Source organism: Spermophilus citellus (genome assembly GCF_964194105.1).
Source record: "Spermophilus citellus genome assembly, chromosome: 12".
Classification (NCBI taxonomy): domain Eukaryota; kingdom Metazoa; phylum Chordata; class Mammalia; order Rodentia; family Sciuridae; genus Spermophilus; species Spermophilus citellus.
The window spans coordinates 86,381,185-86,397,476 of NC_138198.1; the positions used below are offsets into that span (position 1 = coordinate 86,381,185).

At 38.7% G+C, this 16,292-nt stretch overlaps 1 protein-coding gene across 1 annotated transcript in view; it reads right to left on the bottom strand.

Moving 5' to 3' along the window:
• Positions 1–13,692: 13,692 nt before the first annotated feature.
• Positions 13,693–16,292, bottom strand: part of CHST9 (carbohydrate sulfotransferase 9) — a gene marked incomplete at its 3' end in the record, with an annotated part of 245,314 nt that continues 242,714 nt past the window's right edge. Inside the window, exon 6 of the mRNA XM_081263424.1 lies at positions 13,693–14,787. Within this exon, the coding sequence (XP_081119550.1) occupies positions 13,693–14,787 (1,095 nt within the window). The remainder of the gene's footprint in view (positions 14,788–16,292) is intronic.

The window sequence follows — 16,292 nt, forward strand, 5'->3', positions numbered from 1 at the left end:
TAGTGATCCTGAGCAAACAGATTTAGGTTGTTTACGACTCCCTATGCCTGCACAGCTGAAGAGGTCAGAGACTTGATCTCTCTGCGCCCACCGCCATGTTGGAATCCGAGTCTCCATTTCTATGGGAAAAAAAGTCTCACTTCCTCCCCAAGAAGGAAGTTGTAAGTCCAATCAATCATAGCATCTCCATTAAAAGTTAAAATTTCTAAAAGTATAAGACAAGAAGTTGGTAAGATTATAACAGATGTTCATTGTCTTCCTCCTCCATCATCTGTTATAGATTTCAACTTCAGCCAACACCTTTGCTGATCTGGATTACTTGTCTGGTGTTATGGCCTGGATTGTCATCTTTCAGGGACTTGAGAAAGGTCATTTAGTTTATGCTTTTGAGACTGGTGTTGCAGCCATTGATTTTATACTGTTTTTACAAGGTATAAAAGCACCAAGAGATATCTAAGGATCCATTAGGTTTTAGACTTCCTCTTCCTTGGCCCTATTTGGTGGTAGTATCTTTAGTTCCTCATGGTTATCATAGTCAAATTTCCTTGTCAGTTGTATTAGGGTTCTTCAGAGGAATTAGTTCATTCAGTCATGGTGGTTGAGAAGTCCTCTAATGTGCTGTCTGCAACTTGGATATCATGGAAATCTAGTGGTGTAGTTCTAGACTGAGACCAAAGGTCTGAGAACCAGGAGAACAAATAGTTTAAGTTAGTCCAAGTCTGAAGGCCTGAGAACCAGAGAGCTAAAGGTATGAGCTCAGTCTGAGGAAAGAAGACTGAAGTCCCAGCTGAAGCAGTGATCCAGATAAATAATTCTCTCTCTTCCTCCACTTCTTTTTCCTATTCAGTTCCTCAGTGTTTTGGGTGATGTCCCCCAACACAGGGGAGCGAAATTTGCTGCACTCAGGCTACTGATTTAAAGCCTAATGTCTTCTGAAAGACCCACATAGACACACCCAGAAATAATGTTTAGCTATCTATCTGAGCCCCCATGGTCCAGTCAAGTTCACATGTAAAATTAACCAACACATCAATACAGTAATTCCTTTCTTTGCCTTTTTTTTTTCTCCACTGGTATGAGAAGTTCAAAGTATCCACTAAATTACTGGGACATTCAAGAATCTTTTGGATAAAAATTTCTCCTCCAGGAATCATAAAACATATCCCCCCAAAACCTCAGTTACCAGGAAAAGGGGCACAATTTCTTTATCACTCAATGTGATTAATGAAGAGAGGGAAGAATCTTTCTTCTACCCAGAGCCCCATGTTGTAGACAATGGAGATGCAGCACAACCATTCAGTTTATATCCTATATTCTGAAGGATAGTGCCCCAACCCATGAAGATGTTGTTTTTAGGTTGATATATGAGCTGAGTCTCTAACAGGGCATTACATTCTTTGTGAACTTTTGATTGCCTTCAAGGTCAACCCAGTCCAGTGAATTCCATGATTGTGCTCACGTTGTCATACCGCATTTGACATGAAATGAGTCCGTTTATGGAGGCCATGTTGGGTGTGGGATGTATGTTGGGAGATCAGCCTTTTCGAGTGTTTTAAATGGTGGTGCTGATGATAGCATCAAAGAGAAATTGTGTTTTGAATTAATATAAATTTCCAGTAGGAAAAATTGCTGCTTCCTCTAGGGTGACAGAGATCCAAAGTAGTCAAGTGATACCAAATAAATGTCTGGTCTCTACTGCAAGCAAGCAGAGCATTCAGTAGTGGAAGTAGCTAGATCTGTGTATTAGTCAGTTTTTGTCACTATAACAAAACACCTGAAGTAATTAATTTATAAAAATAAGAGGTTCATGTTGGCTCATGGTTCTGAAGGTTCTAGTCCGATATTGAGTGGCCCCATTCCTTTGGGCCTCTGGTGAGGACAACACATCACAGCAGGAGAGCATGATAGAGCAAACTGCTTACTTCATGAACCAGGAAGCAGAAGAAAGACTAAGAGGCGCTTCCAGGCCACACCTCAATGAACTAAGAACTTTTCTCCAGGACTCTTTTCTCAGATTCCCCAATCTCCCAATAGCACCACCCCAAACATAATGGTCGGTAAGGGAAAGTTACCCTGTTTGACTTGTGCATTGCCTTCACCCTGCTCTTAGATCACTCTGTTCATGGGTCCATTGTACCAGGACCAGGGAGGCAGAGCTGAGGAGCAAACCAGACTCTCAATGTTCATTGGTTGTTGCGAGCTTCCCTTGGATGGGTGCTCTCCAGACACAAAGATCTGCATTTTTATAGGTTCATTCACATACTTCCTCAAGAAGTCTTTAATTTTTCAATCTCATTTTCCTATAGGCCTTTTCTTAAACAAAGACAAGCTATTGGTTACTGCCCAAGGACCCTCCCATATCCATTTTTCTCTCCTTGCAGTGGGAGATCAAATGTATTTTCTTGAAAAACTTTGGGGTCTGCTAGAAGTTCCCTGTATCACTTTTCTTTGGAGCCACTTTGAGAGGATTAAAATGGGGCTTCATGTCTTTGCTTAAAACCAACATGTCACATTAATTCATTTATGAGACATGCCTATTTTATTTAGTCCTTCCATTGTCCATAGGGAACCCCCCTTCAAACCGGGTGTGCTAGTTGATGGAGAGGCACTTATGTAATACAGGTAGGTGACATGGGAATAAGGGCCACTTATTAATCACCTGTTCATGTGACTTACACTTTTTGGCAAAGCCACATCTGGTTCCAAACATAATATTTCAATTGTATAAAATGGATCACTGCTATGCACATCTGATCTTAGGATTTGCAATGGGTACCAAGTCCTGGTCACTTTGAGACTTATTAAGTTTGGTGGGGAGGAGTGTATTGAGGCTCAGCTCCTTACACAGGCAGAGACATGGTAAAATCACCACAGGCAAGAAATACCTAGAAGGCTACAGAAAGCATGACTGAGGCTTGTTCTGTGAACTTAATACCAGAAATGGATATGGCTACCAGGAGTTCAGCAAGATGTAGCTTTGGATCTAGGTGGAACACTGATGAACAGTGTGAATTAAGAGAGCTGTTCTTAGGCCCTTCCCTTCAATGTTTCCATTTTTGGAAAAGATCCAGCACCACACCATTCCTAAGTTAAATTAGACCAGTTAGTGCTTTTGGTGAACACAGAACTAATTTAAAATTTTTTCTCCAGTCTTTTCTGCTATAGAACAAATGTTACCTGTAGTGCAGCCTTTAAGAATCTAGTCTTAAATGAATTCTGGTGGAATAATGCCCATGTAATCCTTTTTAGTGTGGCATTTGCCAATGTCTTATGAAAGAGGAAGAAACTTGGAGTTCTGTTCACTCAATCAGTCAACATAACTTGCTGAGTATTGACTGAACACTTGGTGCAGAGGAAAAGCAAGAAATGTGATTCTCTCTGACACAGAAATCTTTCCAATTTTCCAGCGGCAATGTATAATTTTGGAAAAGTATCTGTGAATGACTTAGCCTGGTTTGGGATCAAGAAAGGTTTTGTTTTTCAAACATCTATGAGATATTAGATTGGCCGATAGAGTTTTAGGTTCTGGGAAGAGCTCATAGGAAGGCCCCAAGGTAGGGAAAAGCATATCTTATCTGAGAAGATAAAAAATATAGCAGGGTCAAGATATGAACTAATGCAAAGAGAGGGACCACAGATAAATGAAGTAATGGATTTTTAGTTTATTTGTTTGTTTTTATGTTTGGCTATATTATTTTAAATTATTATCTTATTAAAAGGATCAACACTTGAAAGTCTCAAATTCAGTTAGATGTTTGTTTATTAAGGCAAAGTTCCTGACTGCAAGTAACTTTAGAATCTAACCAAAAAGATGAGAGGCACTTTTGTATTCTTGTAATACAAGTTATAAAGAGCCTAGGAAGGACACTGTACTATGTCACAGAGACAAGCCTAGGGATTTGTCCGGAATCCAATTCTTCAACAAAAACTTAACAAGCATCTTCGCTGGCATTACAATAATGCACGATCACAGATTTGACTTCAAGAAATTAAGTCCACTGAAGGTGCAAGATACATGTAAAACATTTAGAATTCTATAAGAGCAAAGATAGAAATATGCAGAGGCTACACTTGGATAATAAAAATGGCTCTCAGTTTGCATGCATTTCCTATAGCCTCTTTATGAGGTAGGTATTGCTATCCTCAGTTTTGATATGATAAAATAAGCATGGACACAGCAGGTTTGGGGGTTAGATTACAAGGTCGGTTTTGGTCATGTGGAGTTAGAAGGGCCTATGGGACATTGAAGTGAAGCAGGAAATTGGAAATCTGGGTCAACGTTCTCAACAGACATGTGGCTGGAAAGAGAGATCTGGAAGCCATCCGTCTAATCACTTCCATTAGTAGAGGTCTATGGGTTTGGCTAACACAAACTGGAGTGAAGGTAAGGAGAATGGAAGACCTGTCCCAGGCAGAGCGGGCGAAGCTAGAGGAGTGAGATCACTGGGGTGTGTGGTAGGTGGCATCACATTGCAGGATGAACGAGAAGGTCCTTAAAGTGGGAGGAGAAATAGAAACTTCAGGAAGTGCAAAGAGCATGAAGAAAATAGAGGAAAAAGCTAGAGGTATGTTCAGAGAATCCACTAGATCAATTGAGCTGGAGAGCCATGGATTTGATGCAGGTCCTAGAAGATTAAGCTGAGAAAGGGTTATGGTTTTGGGAGCCTTGGGGACAAGCAATAAGAAGTTTTGTGAAGGGGCTGTGTGGGGGGGAGCTGAATGATGCTGAAAAATACTGATTTTTCAAAGGATGTTTCGTGGATTAAAGGGGGGAGTTTTGTAAATGGTGAAATATTAATCAGCCTTGGAAAGGAAGGACCTTCTGACACTTTCTGACATATGCCACAACATGAATGAACCTTGAGAACATTATGCTAAGTGGAATAAGTTAGACAGAAGGACAGATGCTGTAGGGTTCCACTTATTTGATGTACTTCAAATAGTCCAATTCACAGAGACAGGGAGTAGAATAGTGGTGTCTGGGAGTTGGGGAAAGCAGAAAAAGTGGAGTTGTGGTTTAATGGGTAATGTCAGTTTTTCAAGATGAAAAATCTCTGTGGATGTTGTTATAGTTTGGATCTTAAATGTCTCCCAAAGGCTCATGTATTTAAAGAGTTAGTTCCCAGCTTGATGCTTTTGGGGAGGTGGTGGGAACTTTGAGGTGGAACCTGGTATGAGGTCTTCTGCTCATTGGGGGCATGCCCTGGAAGGGGACACTGAAACCCTTTTCCTCCTCCCTCTTTTGAATTCTAGACATGAGATGAACAATTGTTCCATGTACTGCAGCCACTATGGGAGGCCTTGCCACAGTCCCCAAAGCAATGGAGCCAACCAATCATGGATGGAAACCTCCAAAACTGTGAGCCCAAATAAACCTTTTTACTCTGTAGGACTATCATCATCTCAGGTATTTATTATAGAAATGAAACACTGACTAACACAGACGTGGTAATTACCCAACAGTGAACTCGTAAATTTTATTATAGTTAAAAATAAAAAAAGAAGAAAGCAAAAAGGGGAAAAAAAGAATTACTTTTTAAAAGTTAAAAAACATCTAGAACTTATTTTCATCAGTCCAGGTAAGATCTAATGTGGCTGGAATTGGGTGAGTAGCATTGAAACTGTTAGTGGAACCATATGAAAGGACTGTTGTTTGTACATCAAAGCTGGTCAAATGTTGATGGTCATATGGTTCAACCTAATAGAAAGGCAAGGGAAGACAAATTCCTTAATGAAGTCCAAGAAAATGTACAATTTAAGTTACATTACCATTTAAGTTAAATTGCAAAATATTTCCTGGGGCACTTGCTCTCAAACTAATAACCAAATAGCAAATATTTTCCATTTTCATTCATCTTAGGTCAATTTGAAAACTGCTTTTGTTTTTTGCTTTTTATTGGAGAAACTCATATTGTCTTCACTTTGTTCAGTGTGAAGTCGAATTGCCAGAATTGCCTTCAGTACCCATTTGTCTTTTGTGTTTCAAACAGGGGAAAGTTTCCATTTCCCTGTTTCGGTCTGAAAGCTTTCAGAAAGTTTGGGCAGTGCCCAGCGCTGTCCCCATAACTCACTTCATCATTTCAGCTCTAGTTCTTGCAGTTGGCAGATGTCAGACGCCAACTTTCTGCTTCAGTTCTGGTCAAAATCCCACAGAAGACTTTGGTACCAAGACTTGCGAACTTGCCTCTGAGCCAAGAGTCTTTGATTTTTCAACAAAGTCACAAGATCTAAAGAGTTGACTTTATCACCTATAATTGGCCAGGACTTTAAAAAAAATCATATGCACATAAGTGATGTTCAAACTTTGCTGTATAGAAGAATCATTTCAGGAAGGGGTTTAGGGGGAAATTTCCAAGTGGGTTTCACTGTTGTCCTGATTTAGCATATCTTGGGTGGAATCTAAGACTCTGTTTTAAACAAAAATTAGACTAACTGTAATACAGGTGGTCCATGCACTATTTTTGAAGCATTAATAAATTAAATCCGGTTCCTTCCCCAGGGATAATTACAGTCAATAATTTTGTCAGTTTATGTTGAAAGACACTAGCATTTTGAATACAATTCCATTCATAATATCTCCATAAAACCATTTTCTAAGATTCCGCAATATTTTGACCTGGAATAAAGAATGGATGAAATGAGGTACTATGTTATTTGCCATAGGTTTTCTGCTACTGGGGCACAAGAGTCATGGTTATCCCTTCACATGGGCTGTTTCTGTTTTCTCCGGTTAAGTGTTGAAGTGGGAGGAGGAAGAGCAAAGACAGTGGAATGTCCCTAGGGATGCTGATGCCACCCAGCAATAGCAGAAATTCAGATGGAAGGTGTGCATGAGAAAGCAGGAAAGCAAGTCATTTTCAGAATAAAGCAAGGGTGGGTACACCCTCTGAATCGGGGAGAGTTTTGAAGGAAGACTATAAAATAACAACCTGGATGTAGTAATGGGAGCCAGTATCTGTCCCTAGATCCTGAGGTTCCCAGGGCTTGGGAGAATGCCTCATCTTTGCTAAGAAGTGGGAAGGAATGTGGTTGCCAAGGGGACCCAGTGGCTAAGACAGAAAGATGCCAAAGAAAGGTACTGGATTCCTCCCAACATCTTTGTATTTGGTCCAAAGAGACTTCTTCAAACAATGAACTGTTGCCTGGAGATACACTAGATACAGCACCCAAGGACAAGTGCACCCTGAGCAAGGATAAGGACACACAGAAGATGATAACATCACTGCTGGCACAGTGCGGACATGGTCAAGGAAATGTTCGGCACCTGCTTTTCCCTTGTGAGCTTGGTGGGTGAAAGAACATACACTTCAGAGCAGGGGTGGAAAGCCAGGGCCTGGGGCCAGGCAGGGGAGGTGGCAGGGTGGAGTGAGAACATGGAGGGGTCTCCAGCCCCCCTCACCTGGGCCCAACTGTTTTCCAGTGGGAATGTAGGATATGGGGTAACAAATCCCATCTTGTTAAGGAAAAAGTTCCAGTTTTAAAATGTTGGCAGCTAACAAATATTAAATAAAATGCACTGTAGGACAAAGCAAATACATCCATGTCTGGATCTGGCCCTAGGGGTTGCTAGTGTGTGGTCTCTATTTTGGAGTCAGAACGACCTTGGCTTGATTCTGGCTCTGGGACTAGTTATTAAACCTCTCTGATATTCAGGTCTTTCATTCATAAAATGGTGGGTGGGATAATACTTTATTTTTAGATTTTGTGGACAAGGTTTAGGACTATTCTTCATGTCATTGAATGAGTGTAAAGTATTTTTTCTGATGTCTGCTACCTTAGTCATGATAATAAATGGCTCTTCTATTGACAGGAATCATGAGATTTTTCATGATTATTTGCAAAAATAATCAAACAGTACATACATTTAGAAATATAAAATATTTCTTTGTCTACAACCCTTTAGGGTATGTGTGTCTGTCAGTATAGCAAAGGTAGGTGGCAAAGATCCCCTTTGGTTACCCTGGCTTGGTGTCTTCTCTCTAAATTCTCTGATCCTGTGGATGTCTGAAAGTTATAAGGCAGAAATATAAAGGAAGAATAGGATCTTTAACCTTCAGCAACAAAAATATTTGCTACAATAACTCTCTGTGTCTCCCTCTGTTGGACAGAGTTCAAGGTCAATCAGATGGAATCAGTTCCTTTCCTCTTGGAAGACCTAAGCCATGTTCCAGAGACAACAGAGATTTTATGTTCACAGAAGAAGGGACAGATTGCAAATGAACAAACAAATTAATGAAGCAAAAAAGAAAAGAAAAACACTCATGAAAGCAATGTCTCCACTTTTTCATAAGTGTCTGATGTGTGTCACATGAGAAAAAAATTTTGACTTTTCCCACTGATCAATCAGATTGCTCACGAAGAGATGAGATTTCAAAATTGAATAATCTGAGATTCTTTGGTGAATTAACATGAGACAAATGTCCAAGTAGATAGATAAGACAACATTCCAAATACGGGTGAGAGCTGAGCAGAGCCTCAGAGATGGAAAAAGAGGAGGGCTTAAATGGATTTGAATAGATTTGCATGGAAGGCTGTGATCTTGGGAAGAACTGAGATGCCAGTGACTAGGCTCTTTGAGAAGTGAATGGTGTGAGGGATGTTCTGCAGGACTCCCAACTCCTCAGACTTGGCCTTCTTCAGTCAGTGTGTCCAGCTGGCTTAGGAGAAGCCCCTTGCTTTCTAGCTCAGCCCTTATCCCTCTTGACCTTTTCTCAAGATGCTTTCATTTGGTTTAAGTCAACGTGTTCCTCTGTTCTTTTCTACAATCTTCCTAAGTCAGTTCAGTTATCTGACTACTATAACTGGTTCTGGGGGATCAGAACTCAGGCAAATGGACAATTGCTTAGTTTCTCACAGGATTTGTGGAGGTGTCACTGTGACTCCTCTGCTGAGCCGAGACCATCTTGAGTAGCTACTGAAGTACGTAAGTGCTTATGTGAGGAAAGTGGCTGGCCTTTCTCCCTCTTAACTGTATTTTCTTGACCTTGACTGCTCCCATATGGAATTTCTTGTGAAAATGATATTTTCTTTTTATTAGGCTAAATTTTTTTCAGGGTTTTTTTGGTTCATTTAAAAAAATACAGCATCTCGTGATCAATGGTGGTTTAAAAAATGTAGAACAAGGGGAAGACTAATTTCTTCAAAAATCTTTGAGTCAGCAGGAATAAAGGGATAAACTGGTTTGAAATGTACTAACTAAATGCACACATATTTATATTTGTATTAAAAAATTCAAGATTGCTATATATATATATATATATATATATATATATATATATATATTTACCTTTAGCTGTTTTAAATTTAGGTAAGAGAAAGCAAAAGTAAATACTTAAGTTTATAATATTTTAAGAAAAGAGTTTGGCAGTGATATTTGCTGCTTGCATCTATCCTGGCTCCCTACCTCCTTCCTAACTGTCTCTTTTGGTTAGTTACTTAACAACATTTTTAGTCCCTTTTTTATATGTGTGAAGGGAGGGGGCTGCTTGTAATAGCATCTAAGTTCTTACTTAGATGGAGAATAGGTAGATTAATGTATGGAAAATACTTAAGCAGTGCTCAATGCACAGAAATATGGAATAAATGTTAGCTGTGATCATGAATATTATTATCATGATTATGATTGAGATTGAGAAGGTAGGATCCTGGGAGGATTAAATGAAGTTAGCTTTGTTCCAAAGGTTTTGGGTGAGTGAGCTAGTATTGAACGACTTTGGTCAAACTGTCTTCAAATATCAGAACACCTTGGGATGTTAATTCTGGGCAAAAAAACTTCTGCTTCTCCATGTACCACAAAGACCTAGAGGCTGAAAATGCCCCAAGAGGCCAAGTAAGATCTCACATCATGAAGATGCTTACTGTGTTGGCTGTCTGCTATTCCCAAATTCTACCAACTCAGCAGGAGATCTCAAAGGGAACGCAAATAAAATCTTCTGTATCTGCTCATATATTCCCCTCTGCAATCACTATGTGTTTTAAGGGATAACAACTTTTTGAACAGCAATTATTCCTGAATAAAATGTAAAAGTATATTTCTCCCTTCTAATTATAAAGTTTAGTCAGGTAGCTCTTGAATGGCTAGAGAATGTTTTATAGACTGTAAAATTAGAGAATATAGCACACGGTCTCATGTTTCCATTGGCTTAGTGGATATTTCCAAACACATATGAGGAAATACAAAATTGGGTGTTCTTCACCACATGTCCTTTGAAGTTTGTGGTGGTTTCTGGATGCGATCACATCCATAATGCATATATATAGGTAGCTTCCTAGGTCAAATAACTGTGGCTTTGCATTTAATTGCCAACTTGTTACCTTAATAGCAATTCCAGACAGGGGAAAACAGAGTGAAGGGCCTGCCCATCGTGTTACTGCTGCCTATAAAAACAAATAGGATCCTTAGGGTTTAATTAGAGGACACATAATTACACTTAAAGGATGTGAGTGTTAAAATGGGAACATTGGACATCTGGAAGATGAGTCTGGATGTGGTCATTGCGCTAAATTCACGAAACTGTAACTGTCCAAAGTAACGGCGATGTCCCCACCTGAATTTATACGCAGGCAGACATGATGAGGGCCGATGTGACCTGGCTTGCAAAGCAGAAGAGTGCAGGGGTCATAAATGACGTAGGTATTTAAAATCATAAGGACTCCAGGAGAATGACTGGTGTCTCTGGTTCTAACTTGAAAAGAAAGCATCTAAAATGAAGAGTAGTAGGTGCCTGAACAGATTGTACTTCTGGGGCAAAAACACACCTGGTCTTTGGGAGGCACAACCGTATGAACATACAGCTTCAGAGAGTTTATTTAAGGAATGAGAGAACAAAGGACCATCTGTAGTTATATAGACTCCATTGAGCCTCAGTGAAGGGTCAGAAAAGGGATAGAGTTTTTCCCTTTCATTATGGGAAGTGTGTTCCAAGTCCCCCAGTGGGTACTTTAAACCATGGGCAGTAGTACCAAATTCTATGTAGGCTATATATTTTTCCTATACATATACTTGTGGTAAAGTTTAATTCATAAATTATGCACAGTAAGAGAGTAATAATAATAACTAATAGGAAATTGGCAATTACAATATATTGCAATAAAATTTGTATAAATATGGTCTCTCTCTCTCTCTCTCTCTCTCTCTCTCAAGATATCTCACTGCAGTATACTACCCTTCTTGTGGTGATGTGTGATCATACAATGCCTGTGTGATGAAATGAAGTGAAGTGAATGATACAGACATGATGATATAGTACTAGGCTACTACATAAAGGTTACTTAAACATAAGCAAGGCAATACCATGATAGTCAATCTGCTAATAGATGACTACTAAGTAACCAATGAACAGGTAGCTTATACAGCATGGACATGCTGAACAAAGGGGTGAGTCATGTTTCAGGTGAGATAGAATGGGAGGGCGAGAGGTTGCATCATGTTACAAAGGGTGGTGCATACTTTAAAACTTATGAATGACTTATTTCTGGAATTTCCTATTTAATATTTTCAGACCATGGTTGGTCACAGGTAACGGAAGCTGTGGAGAGTGAAACCACAGATAGGGGAGGAGCCTGTACAGCAAAAGGTACAGAATAGCTATTGATAGACAGCATTGTACATCATTTTTTTCCCCTGCCACACACCTTCTCTATCATCAAAGCTGAATAATTGTGTGTGTGTGTGTGTGTATGTGTGTGTGTGTGTGTGTATCCCACCCTCCTCAATCCATTAGAAATGCCAATAAAAGGACAGGACCCTTGCTCCCATCTTTTTTTATTTCCAGAGCTATGAAAAGAAAATTATTATTATTTTTTTTTGCTATGTGGTTTTAGGAATATCTTTGAGAAAATTGCCTTTATTACAGATTCCATCTAAAACTAGCTTGGTGTAGTTTAGGATAAAATTTCAGATTTCTTGGGATATTTTATATTCTCTGTCTTTCTCTATAAAATGATAATTACACTGTCTCTAAGAAACTAAGACTCCATTCTCTAGAGAATGGCAAAATTTTCACTTATATAATTTAGATTACCTTAGAGTAAAACACAGCTCATGTATAGTCTAGAGGCAAAAGGGAAGGGATGGAAAAGTAGTAAAACATCAGTTGAGAAGGTTTAATCCTTCTGATGACTCAGCCTGTTATAGTTTTCTCACTGCTTAAGAGGCACAGATGGGCCTAGGCAGGTGTATGTAAAGACTGGAGCCATTGACGAATAGACAGCCATGAAACGGAAGGGGAAAATGAAATAAGTACGACGGTAACAATCTTGGTCTATCAATATTTAATCCCTAATGCTATTTTTCCTTGAGAGACACTACTTAATATTTACTGATAATCAGTCATAGCTTAGGGAGAAGAAAATGTTCAAGAAAGGCATTTAAACGAGGTTTGGCTGACATGTGCTTGGCTTAATTCAGGGTAATAGTTGACCAATTAAAATACATTTCCCATCATCTAAATGTGTCTTTTAATTTAGGATCCCTTGGAAAAAATTTCCAAAATACATTGACACATGGTCCTATTTTCCAAAGACTTTGATTTAGCATTTGAATGCAATGGTATTTTACTTTGTTAGTATAGAATATTTAAACTTAAAAAGAAAATACCTTAATTTGCTTATGCATAAGCCTATTAAAAAGCATTTCTAGGGGCTCTTGTTATGTTTATTCTCTAGAACATAACCTATCTTTGAAGTGGTATATTAGTTTTTAAAAAGTCATTCCCAAGCTGAATAATTAGACTGCAAACAAAAGCTATTCTTAGAGTGTATTCCACATATAAAGTTATGCACATGATGCTTTGATTCAAATAATATTCTTATAAAACTTTGTTATTGTTAGAGGTCTATATTCAGAAGGGCAACTTTTGTTTTTGATGATTATTCCATCCTGAAACGATTTCCCCTCTGCCCAATTAAACTGAAATTAGGAGCACGTTTAGATCTGATGAGGCTTAAACCTCTCAGCCGTCTGCTTCAGAAATGAAGATTTTTAGCAGTTGTGTTCGTTTTGTCTCTTCACGGAGGGCTCAAAAGGAAACAGAATCAATCCTCTTAAGTTTTTCTGGAAGAGAAAGGTTGCTTTCATTTCTTTGATCTTAGCATGTCTCGCATTTTTTATTGGCTGCTTAATATAGAAAAGCCGTAGTTTCATCTGGTTTTTCTGCTATATTCTCATACTATAAATACATAATATCTAAAGGAAAATGCCCAAGCCCAAAATATCATTTCAAAATGGATTTATCATTACAGTTGATAGAAAGATTTCCAGGGTGTAAGAAAACTCTCCAATGGTTTGATTATGCCACAGATTGTTAAAAATAGATTCATGCACTTCAGACAGTGAATTCCACAATATAGATACACATCCATGCTATTTTAGAATCCTTATTTTACCATCTCAAGAGGCTGTTTTTCAGTTAATGTAGCAGCTGGCTAGATTATTGCTTCAACAATGTGATCCATAATGCTAAAGCAGCTATTTTCCAAAAATGTTAAAGCAAGTTGCTTACATATCTTCGGTAGGTGATTTTCTTATACCTTTGTGCCAATTGCTATCATGCCATTCGGTAAAAATCATCATTAAATCAAGACAACTGCACCCAGTTAAATTTCCCTCACGCAGAGAATCATAGAAAAATTACAGTAGCTGATTTGAGGGTGACATTAAGTAAATACAGAGCTTTAGAAAATCAATGCAAACTACAAAACTGGAGTTGTGTAATTAAACATCAAATAATCCAAGTAATAAAAGTCATAGATTAAGTGTCTCTCAGTTCTACTCAGATCCTTTAAATACTGTCTCACCACCTGAGTATTGGTTCTTTCATCGGAAGAGTGCCTATCCTTGAAGTTTGGGAATTTCAGCTCTTTTGGAGCACCAATCAGCTGTAAAAAGTAATTGGCATCTTCTTCCAAAGTTTCAAACTTCCCTACAAAATCATAGTTGATCAAACACGGGTAGCAGAGTTTGCTGACCTTTTCCCAGTGAATGTCCATCCCTACTGGACGGTGAGAATCCAGCAAATAGTGGACGAATTCTTTGAATTTGACTCCAGATCCATTATTTAATGCTTCCTCACAGGCATTTGGCCGATATTTCTTTATAATCGCCTTTCCGAATACTGGATGATAGTAACTATTAGGATGTTCGAATTTGTCCCTAAATGCTGACACTAATCTCTCCATGGGATCACGAACAAATACAGCTTTGGTGTAAGTATTTAAACGAGTATATATCCCTTTTAAGTCGAAGCTATCCAGTGTTCTCAAATGCTTCCCATAGTGAACAGCATCATGGGAGATGTTGTATGCAGAAGAAGCCAATCCATTCAGTACCATCAGAATTCTTTTCCAATTGGAACATCCAGCCTTTGGCACTTCACAATATAAGATTTTGTGTTTATCTTCTACATAGATCCTGGATACCATATGGAAGAGATGGGATTGGGGATGACCCACTCCGCCATATTTCTTGCAAAACTCCCCAAGGAAAGACCTGCGTTTCTCTTGAGTCACCTCAGTTTTCTTCCATTTGTTGTCTTTAACTAAACTTTTGTTTAAAGGCCGAATGTCCAAAGGCCAGTTCATCTCGTTGAACTTCTTGAAAACAGTCCTAGTTCCTTGATGTTTTTCAATCAGCTTATTGGTTGATGGTGACCCTGAAATCTTACCCAGGGCTTGATCCTCTCCTTGTGTGTGGCTGGTCTTGGTTAATATCGCAGTGGGTATCTGGGACTTGAGTAGATTTTCCTTTTTTTCCTTCAGATCCTCAGGCATGTGAAATTTGGGGTTCTGCTAAAATAGAAAGGAGAAATGTTGGAAGCACATTCACAAGTGTGGGCATACTAGATACGAAACATCACGTTTGTTTTAAAATATGACTGAGCAGAGCACATAACTTCATGTAAGCTGCCAGAAACAATTTAGCAAGGCATGCTAAACATATATCTTGTTGGAAGCTTCTTCACTGAAACACAACAATGAGAAATGAAAAATGGCACCCGGAGTGGACACAGACAGGATTAACAGAATGAAATGAAAAATAGTGTCTACAGGATGGAGAGAAGGGAGCCCTGGATTTCAATTCTGATTTTGCCTATGGTGCAATCAAATGTAGCTTAATGTTTCTGTACATCAGTGATTCTTGAGATTTTAGTGTGCATATTATCTTCAAGTACTAACTTAGTGCATCAGAATGTGGGTATAAAACATAGTTACATTTGATTGATTTTTTTGGTTTGGTTTTTGGAGACTCTAATGCCCAATATAGTTCAAAGTCACATGTTACAACTTAAAAATTATAACAGGCCACTTATCAAATCTTGATGATCATTTCAGTTTTCTAAGCACTTGAAAATGTTGTATTTCTTTCTCTTGGAAAATGTTTTATTTTTATGAGATTATTCATCACAATAATTTGGGACCTAGAGTTATAAGATCATACAATTTCATTCATGTATGAGAACTTCCCTCTTTCCAAAGTGAAGAATAATGAAGGAATCCAGAAAAGTCTAGTTGACATTCTGCTATGCAAAACAGTAGAAAAAGTAGAATGAGATATTAGTTCTCTTGCCTGAAGGATGAGTCTGCCCGTTTACCATGTGCTCTTCATCTGACTATATGCTTCCTATAACTCTTGCATTAACTGGGTAAAGGAAGACCTGCAAGTTGGGATTTATAAGGTGGCATCATGGTAGATCCTCATCTCTGATAGAGACAAAAATTGTAAGGCCTTTTTCTTTCACTCTGGGTAAACTAAGGAGCCTTTGGAAGACTCTAAGTACAGAAATAGCCTGACCTCTCTTAGAGTTGGAAAGGATTATGGAAAAGGCCATCCTAGAGATAAATGTGCAGGGTCCTTGGCATGGTATTGGAATTTTCACAAACAAATGACACACAGTTAGGCTAAAGCATGTGCCACCAGCCTAGAGGTAGAGGAAGTGGTGGGGAGAGTTTCTTTTACCATTTGTTCCCTAGTATCTAGAATGGTTTCTAGCTGATTGTAGTTGCTCTCAATTTTTGTTGAAGGAATGAATGAATGGAATTAGGTCTTCAAGGATGACCAAGGATTTTTTAGCGAATAAGTGAAAGACCAGAGGAAAGAAGCACTGGATGGAATCAGGCCTCTTGATCCTTCTACCCACCAAGCTTTAAGGGGGTTGCTGCTTTTCTAGTGCAAGAGGATTGAGAATATTTCCTGATCACTATTAACCTACTTGTATAGTACCATGAAGGAGCTGCCCCAAATCTTCTATATTTGCATACTGTTGACTCATCTATTTGGGTTCTCAACTCTGAAA